Below are 9,130 nucleotides of genomic sequence, written 5' to 3'. Positions count from 1 at the left end.
AGGATTATCTCAGCTTTTATGTGCATTAATCCCATTAATTTTTTAAACTAACCAACTCCCAAAAATGGATATTTTGGAAATTTTATTTTTATTCTTTTTCTTTTTATTTGTGAGGTTATTTTGGGGATATACTATATCATGGTATTTCAAGTTAATTCAATTTTTAAAAAATTCTAAATATATTGCTCTACACCCCATCCCTACACAAAAAAAGGGGGGGGGGGGAAGGGAAAAAAGAACCAAAAAAGGAGGTGGAAAGAAATCTTTGCCCTTGCCTCCTCTCCATGTGATTTTCTTTTCCTACAATTTCTAACACCACCTCAACCCCTAGGAAAGAGACCCTCCCCCTCCCAATCTAAGTAGCCATCTCATCTAAAATTTATCGTACACTGGAGCTCAATATAAAATTTTATTTTTTTACGAGATCCGTTCATGTAAAGAAAAATTATAGAAATTATATCAAAATAATATCTTTACGTTGACCCTTTCTTTGAACCAGAACTGGGGGAGGATGAAAGGAAAAGGCCATTGCCAACCCTTTTCCTCCTCCTAATGTTTTTCTTCCCATTTTCTACCTTAAAAAAACAAAGCTTTATGAACGTGATGATCATGAATTCATGTACAACCATGCATTTTTATTTTTAAGATTATTTTTTTTGGAATCTTGAGAGAAACAACGTGAAGAAATAATTAATTAAAAAATAAAACAAATTCTTGTAGACCTTTTCTTTCATTTGAGCTCCTTTTGTAAATAGACACAATTCATATATTATTTCTTAAAAAAAGATTCTTGTTTTTTTTCCTTTTTATTGAGGGGATTGTGGAATTTTTTTGATCTCTTGAGAAGATCAAGAACATGAGTTGCCTCCCCTGCTTCAAGAAAAAAGCTGAATCGCAGCCGGAGGAGGTGCCGATCGCTCATCCTAAAGGAATCTCAACCACCCCACCAAATCCCGGTATGATCATCTAACATCATACTTCAATTTTTCTTATTAGATCTTTGAAATTTAAAGAAAATAGAATCATGTGGTTGTGTTTTCTATGTAACATGTAGATAATTTGATGATGTTTCTGTTTAGTTTCCTTACCCTTTTTTGTTTCCAGTGTAAGTCTGTCTGATTAGATAACAAGAGAAGAATGCATGTCTAGAAGTCATGCAAAAGACAAGATTTGATTAGTAAACAGAAAAAATACCCTTTTGAGTAAATATGCTCATGCACCTACTGTAAAAGCTGCTACCGGCATATGATTAGGAGGTCAAGGATTCAACCCGAGGAAACAATCTTTTACAAAATTACAAGGCAAGGCTGCGTACATAACCTAATGTGGTCCGGCCCTTCCCTAGACTGCACATACAATGGGAGCTTAATACACCGGACTGCTCTCCATATGCTCAAATCATAAGATTTGACTGAAAGAATACCATATTCAGTAAATATGTTCACCCTCTAAAGTACTGTAGCAATGAGAGAATTCAGTAAACAGGTAGAAACAAAAGGATTTTTTTTTTCTTTAAGCTGCAATAGGCACTGTGATTGCTATTATGGCAGCTCTTTTGGCTTGCCAACTCATGTCATCATTTCTCTATATTGTTAGACTCTCCAAAAAGTTGTTGCACCCGTGTCAGATCATCCAAAAATGCACAATTTTTGGAAGATCCGACACGCACGTGAACATTTTTGAAGAATCCTAGCAACAAAGACTTTCCTAACTAGGCAAGATGGCGTGCTACTACATGAATGTCTTGTGCAGTTTTTTTCACACATTTGTAGGCTTATGTTCACTTTCTCCATGCATTTTGGATTAACCAACCAGCTGAACCATTTCACAAAGGAGACAAAGTTAACCCTGGTGGAAACGGGAACAGCAATGCTAAGACTTACACATTCCGCGAACTCGCGAGTGCAACAAAGAATTTCAAGCAAGAATGCCTGATAGGAGAAGGTGGATTTGGAAGAGTGTTCAAGGGAACACTTCAAGGTGGAGAGGTAACATTACCTTAAACTCTCTTTTCACCTTTGTTGTAACTTTAACCTAATGAATAAGACTCTTTTTTCGGTGTGTTTGGTATTACGGAAGTGTTCTCGGCAAAATGTTTTTCACAAAATAAGTCGATTTTCTGGTGTTTGGTTGCGAGAAAATGTTTTCAAGAGAACATTTTTCACCAAAAGGTAGAAATGACTTCTCTCACTTTTGTACTGAAGTCATTTCCCTTCACAATTATCTCAACTCTTAACTTTATATAACCATTTTAACCAACATGTGCATACTACGCCAAACTTTATTATTAAAAAAACATCAAAATACTATTCGGTTGGCTAAGATTAACAATCTCTAACAAATGTTCTTTTTTGAAAAAAGATTTTTCACTCTCCAACCCAACACCGGAAAATAAGAACAATGTCATACAGAGTGTAGTTCCACAAGATTGGTTTGTGAAGGGTAGAGTGTACACAGACCTTACCTACATCATCGAGGTAGAGAGGTTGTTTACGGAGCACTGGAGAATATTTTTTCAGAAAATAAGTCTTTTTCTGGAAAAAAAAAACACATTTTCCGGAAAATGATTTCCGGTATCATACTAAACACACCATTTATAAAAGTCCATCTATATTAAGGTGAAGAAAGATTTCAGTATTGATGTCTGGTTTGTACCTGGATAGATTGTGGCAGTGAAGCAACTAGACAGAAGTGGAACACAAGGAAACCAAGAGTTCCTTGTTGAGGTCTCAAAGTTGACTCTCCTTAAGCACCCAAATCTGGTCAATCTCATTGGATATTGTGCTGATGGTGATCAGAGGATTTTGGTCTTTGAATATATGCCGATGGGTTGCCTAAACGATCATCTGCTTGGTAAGTTTATGCTATGTTGCTCGGACTCTCCAAAAATGCACTAATTTTGGAGGATTTGAGACGCACCCATTGATATTTTTGAAGAGTCCTAACAACTTATGCCTGCCCTACTCTTCCCCCTCTCATGTTGTCATAAACTTTCTTGATTCTGTACTAACTAGTTCTATTACATTTCAGATCTCAAAGAGGATAAACAGCCACTAGGTTGGCTATCCAGAATGAAGATAGCTTTAGGTGCTGCTAATGGACTCGAGTATCTACATGAAACGGCCAACCCGCCAATAATTTATCGCGATTTGAAAGGCACAACCATTCTATTGGATAAAGATCTTAATCCTAGACTTTCAGATTATGGTCTTGCTAAGCTTGTAGGTGGAGGGAGTAGGACGAACATGTCACCAATGATGATGGGAACTGGTTATTGTGCTCCAGAATTTGAAAGAAATGGTGAACTCACTTTGAAGTCAGATGTATATTGTTTTGGAATTGTTTTGCTTGAACTTATAACAGGGCGTCGAGCAATGGATACAACAAGGCCAGCAGATGAGCAAAACTTAGTTGCTTGGGTGAGTATTATCACAAAGAGCTTTTTCTTCTCTCTTAAAAAAAAATTCAAAGTTCTTGTGAAGGGGAGCCTTGCAAACAAAGGTAATGTTGTCTTCGTGTGACCTATAGGTCATGGGTTCGAGCCATGGAATCAGTCACTGATGCTTGCATTAGGGTAGGCTGCTTACAGTACACCCCCCTGAGGTGCGGCCCTTCCCTGAACACTACGGGAACAGGGGACACTTCATGCACCAGGCTACCCTTTAAAGTTCTTGAGTTTTATTTGACTAAAAACTAAAGGAATTTTTGAGGACAGTTCCAACTAATCAACAAATGTATGTGATTTTAATAGGCACAACCTTATTTCAAGGATCCAAAGAAGTTCCCTGAATTGGCAGATCCGCGTCTCGGGAAGAGGTTTCCTGTCAAAGGTTTAAATCAAGCAGTTGGGGTTACAGCAATGTGTCTTCAAGATGAACCAATGGTTCGTCCTTTGATTGGTGATGTTGTGGCTGCTCTTACTTTTCTTACAATGCCCCAGCCAGATGACCCTATTCCCAGTTCACCTCCCGCTCCAACCCCAACGTCAAATATTGAAAAGTCAAGTCTAAATAATGAAGATCAAGAGAGTTCTGAAAACGAGGACCAAGATTATTCAGATGATGAGGATGAAGGTTATTCCGATGATGAGTATGAACACAGTGAGAGTGACCAAGAAAATGATGAAAAAGTCCATGACAAACAACTTTCTCAAAAAGTTGGTGATAAACAACAGTCTCAAAAAGTTCGTGACAGTCAAGAGGATGAGAAAGCAAGTTCAGATTATGGATATGGAAGTGCATCGGGATCTTCAGAATATGAGGAGGACAGTAGAGATGATGAACAACGAAAAGTGACAGCAAAATCAGCAAAATACGGTTCGCGTTCAAGACATAAAAGCAACGTGAAATCTCGTGCCAAAAGTATCAACTCAGGTTCAAGTAGCTGGACATCCAACAGATACACAAGGAACCATAAAAAGAATGCAATTGTCGAATGTAATGGGCAACAATGTCAATGATGCTTGCAAACATGGAACGGATTCAAGTTTAAGTCACATAGAGAAGTCCATTTTAGCAAAAACCAAAAATCTAATGGAGCAAGTGCTAGTACAAATTGCAGAAGTAAAAGCAACATTGACACAAGTAATGTAATTATTGATTTTGTTAAGGCAACAATCAGCTTACATTCTAATTATGGAAATTTTGGTGCATATTCAGGTCACAACGCAACGAGGAATCAGAATTTTAAAGTAATGGTTCAAATCATTCCAGAGTATATATTAGTAAAATATGTAACTTTACCTTGTAATTATTATTTTTTTCATATTTTCATTTTGACAAACTTTTTTTACATTTTGGCTACGAGCAATGAGCTTTGTGAATAAGTCGTTTAACTAAAAAATATTGCGGCTTGTGCACAGAGATCTCAGGCCTACAAGCCACAAGCTCAAAAGGCATCCTTGTACCAACATCTTTTTGGCTTTATTAAGCTAATAAGTTTACTATAGTACCTCCCCCATTTCAATTTGTTTGTATGGTTTTGACAAGGCACGGAGTTTAAGAAAGTTAAGAAGACTTTTGAATCTTGTGGTCAGAAACTAAAGATATGTAGAATATACCAAAATGTCCTTTAATCTTGTGGTCTTAAACATGGCAAAAAAAGAAAAGATTCATTCTTTTTTAAACGGACTAAAAAAGAAAATAAGACAAACAAATTGAAACGTAAGGAGGAGTAGTTTTAAGTTGCATCAAACAAGCTAATAAGTTTATTATACTAGTAGTTTCAAGACTTGATTTCTCATTTACGCACGAAGAAATATACAAAGCAACATTTTAAGAGTATATAAAATGTCATTAAAATCAACCAAATTGTATCTGATTATGTTTACTTCGAGCTAAAGCGGATCATTTCAATGTAAACATAAAAGAGTCACTTCTCATAAGTATTTTTAGGGCTTCAAAAATTCATCTGCACATCTATTGTCTGTACATAAAAGGAGGGAGAACTTTTTAATGGTAATTTATCGTCAGTATAAAGGAGTATGGAGAAAAAGGGAAACGAAATACACAGAGCACATGAAATTAAAGATGTGTGACCCCTAATCCGAAGGAAATGAATATCTACTAGCTGAAAAGTAAGGCAACTTGATCCAAGATATTCTTACTGTGCTTGTAGATGTTTCAATTTTCAAACAGATCATGACGTGAAACATAGGCAGCCATCATAGAGTTATATCAGCTGAACGAGCTACTTAATTGAAGCTACAAGAGCACCACTGATCCTTCACTTCTTTTGTCATCGCTCTTTCTGTAGCCATCCGAGCTGCACGAAAGAAGTATGTTGACAGCGAGGAGAATAGAAACAATGCTCAATGTGCGGATTGAAAAAATAAATACCTTCCAAGCATACATCCCCAGAAATGCTACAGTATCCGCTGACCAAACAACAGCAAATGACTTCAAGAAGAACGGGATTGTAACATTAAGCAAGGGAACGAGGAGAAAAAGATAATTGAGAGCTTCTTTCTCATTCTTCGAGCAGTCTCGAGCCCGAAGGGAGGGAATAGCTGCAACAAGAGAAATTCACATTTGAGTTCAAACTTATAGCTAAATTGAGGGAATAGCAGCAAGGGTAAAAATTAACTTTCTACACCTATAAGGATATTTATTTTTTAACGCATATATACGATCAAAAGTTCAAGATATTAATTATGTCTCCTTACATAGTCGTATCAACCAAGGTAGGTTGATCATTAATATGGATTACATTACAACAACCTATACCTTTTTATGCTAGAGTTTATAATAACACAAATGTTGAACACTTTTTACTATCTGAAGGAAGTAACAAAGGATTTCAGATAGCGATCAACTAAAGCTGCAAACTGAACTTCAGATTACAGTCCTCCAATTGAGAGAACAGTGGAAGGAAAACGAAATGAATTAACGGACAGATGAACAATTCATATCTACTTACAAAAGTAACTTTATATCACTCATAGAGCAATATTCTTATGTGTACTACTACTTTGGGGGCAAGGTTTAGTTGTATAAATCAACATTTACTTACTAAACATCCATATGGACCACATTCCCATTAGTCTCCAGATGTCGGGTTCAGTTGACGGGAATATGAGATTGAAGGACAGAGCTCCACCGATCAACATTGACGCATAGGCTTGCACTTCAAAAACAGTGTATAAAACGGTTCCAGGTTTGGCAGGGTTTTTCGTAGCAGTGGAAGCCCTTGGTGCAAAAGTTGAAGCAGTCTTTAGAACAGCCTGGAAGAGAGTATTTTGGAGTTAACACATATAATTAGTCAACTATATTTGCCCGTGTATACAGAAAATTTAAAATGTAAATTTAGCAGCAAGTTTAAAATGAGCTTAAATGAAAGTAGGGATTCATTTAGCTGACCCTAACTTGATTGGGACTGAGTCCTGTTCATTGTTGTGTATCGTAAATTTAGAAAGCCCCATCAGACACTTGACATTTTTGAAGCTGGTTGGAAGACAACTATAATCTTTTAAACTTTTTTACCAAATGGGTCATTTCTAACGTCCTCAATTACGAAAGCTCGCAAAATCTACGATTCATACTATTGGACCTCTCTTTTATGCTAATTCTTGTTATTAAGAAATGGACTTTGCGACTAACTCAACTCCAAAATCTAGTTTTGTTTCTCTCAAAGGAATCACTATAATTAGACTATTTTCACACAGCAAACTTACTTCAAGTATTCTAGAAGCTCCACGTGACTCTTTTCTTTCCTCTTTGAGAGCACAAACAAAGTCACTTGAAAGCTCTGCCCTTTGCTTTGCCCTGTGTTTTCTTCTTCCAATTGCCCCCACCCAATAGCCAATAGGCCGAAAAAAGGTTGCAGTCAATTTCCCTTCCCGTTATCATCAAATAAAAGACTACTATACACGCCTACCTCATCTCTAGGCATTTCCATCTGCCCACGCTCGAGATCAGATAGACTACTCTACTACAGTTAGACAATAAAAAGGCCATGCTTGAAAGAATTTCATTAGTTCCTTCCACCTTTGAAGTAATGCTTTTTTCTAATGCTTCTCTAATATGAGCATTCTCTTGGTGCTATTAATTAAAGTATGCCCCTTTCTAATAAAGGATCATGCTTGTAAGTTATACAAGTAGAGAAAACACAAATACTCCCTCAGTCTCAATTTTCTTGTCTTACTTCCCTTTTTAATCTGTCACTCTATACTACAAGACTAAAGGACAATTTGGTACTAAATTTTCTTAAACTGTCTGTCATGTCAAAACTAGATAATTTGAAATGGAGGGAGTAATATAACAACCACTTGAATAATGAAACTAAGCATATTAAAAAATTGGAAAAAACTGAGTTAAAGAACACATAAAATTCTCACCTTTTTGAGTTCCTTATTATCAAGAACAGTACTAGGACCAGTAGAAGTAGAATTTTCCCCTCTTCTTTCTTCCTCCTCCAAAATACTGTTGACAATAACCCCATCACTCTTTTCTTGAATTTCCTCTTTTGGGTCTTCAACTACCTGTTTATTAAACTCATTTGAACTCGCAGAAACCCAAAGTCTGCATCTTTTTCCACTAATCAATGGAGATTTCAAGAACCCATTTTTCTGGGGTGGGAAAAATTTCAAGATTTGGTAGTTTAAAACTGATGCTGACATTGTAGAAGCTGAATTCATCTTTGAATTTTTTGTACAAAAGAGGGTATTTTAGGTCTCATGTAGAGCTACAACATTTTGTTATACAAATTGGGTATTTTATTTTTGAAACATAACAAGATGATACTGTGAAAGAGAAATCTTGAAAATGGGAAGGATAAAAGAAAAGGAGAAAGTGTCAATTTAATTTGTGGCTCCAAATGACTTTTTTTTATTTGATGTGTCCAATATTTATAGTGGAGCTCAATTATATCTGAATTTACACTGAAAAGTCTTATATTAGAGGTAAAACATTCTCTAATAAATGTAATTTTATATTCAGAAAAATTTAAATTCAAGACTTCTAATTAACGAAAAAGAAGTATATACTACTCTGCCATATGACTCTTTAGTATTGGCCAATTGGATCCAAAATTTAGAGTTTTAAGAAATAAAAATGAGATAATGGTTTAAAATATGTCTGAATTATTATTATTATTTTATGAATTTTTAATTTAAATTATTGATATTTATAATTTCTAAATGAATTATTATTAATTATTTATCAAAATATACTTAACTAGTATTTAATGGTGTATGATGTATACCTTCTTCTTTTTTTGTCAATCCTCTTCATGTCTAAGATTTTTTATATTCTCTTTAATATAAGATATGCAATATAAATTTAAATTAATTAAATTTTAAAATAAATTTTAAATATTGAATTAAATAGATGCCATGAGATTATAGCTTTAGATGACATATTTCATCAAATTGGTTTAGTACAATAATTTCTCTTGCTTTTACACTTTTATTATTTTATTATTCAAATGTAAATGTATAACAATAACAAAATGCTTCATCCCAACTAGTTGGTAGGGTGGATTAAAACCAAACTTTTTTTTCGATTCAAGCTTTGAAAATAAAGGAAATATATTAATAAAATATATATTATTTTTTATTAATTTTATATAATATAAATATGAATTAATTGAATTAGTGTATTTTGAATAATAATATGAATCAAAATTAATCAAC

At 34.8% G+C, this 9,130-nt stretch overlaps 2 protein-coding genes across 2 annotated transcripts; one reads left to right on the top strand and one right to left on the bottom strand.

Annotated features, from left to right (window-relative positions):
• Positions 1 to 822: 822 nt before the first annotated feature.
• LOC129881126 (probable serine/threonine-protein kinase PBL25) lies at positions 823 to 4,672 on the top strand. The gene is made up of 5 exons (XM_055955480.1): positions 823 to 956; positions 1,816 to 1,988; positions 2,664 to 2,853; positions 3,031 to 3,419; positions 3,752 to 4,672. Exons 1-5 carry the CDS (start codon positions 857 to 859, stop codon positions 4,457 to 4,459), a joined length of 1,560 nt encoding a protein of 519 aa, XP_055811455.1. The 5' UTR covers positions 823 to 856; the 3' UTR covers positions 4,460 to 4,672.
• Positions 4,673 to 5,348: 676 nt separating this feature from the next.
• LOC129881125 (protein RESISTANCE TO PHYTOPHTHORA 1, chloroplastic) lies at positions 5,349 to 8,290 on the bottom strand. The gene is made up of 4 exons (XM_055955479.1): positions 7,835 to 8,290; positions 6,511 to 6,721; positions 5,838 to 6,007; positions 5,349 to 5,763 (listed from the first exon to the last, which is right to left on the bottom strand). The coding sequence occupies exons 1-4, from the start codon at positions 8,132 to 8,134 to the stop codon at positions 5,737 to 5,739; spliced, it is 708 nt and encodes a 235-aa protein (XP_055811454.1). The 5' UTR covers positions 8,135 to 8,290; the 3' UTR covers positions 5,349 to 5,736.
• Positions 8,291 to 9,130: the final 840 nt, after the last annotated feature.

The sequence above is a fragment of the Solanum dulcamara genome, chromosome 2, assembly GCF_947179165.1.
Source record: "Solanum dulcamara chromosome 2, daSolDulc1.2, whole genome shotgun sequence".
NCBI classification, from domain to species: Eukaryota; Viridiplantae; Streptophyta; class Magnoliopsida; order Solanales; family Solanaceae; genus Solanum; species Solanum dulcamara.
This window is presented reverse-complemented; position numbering and strand designations above follow the sequence as displayed.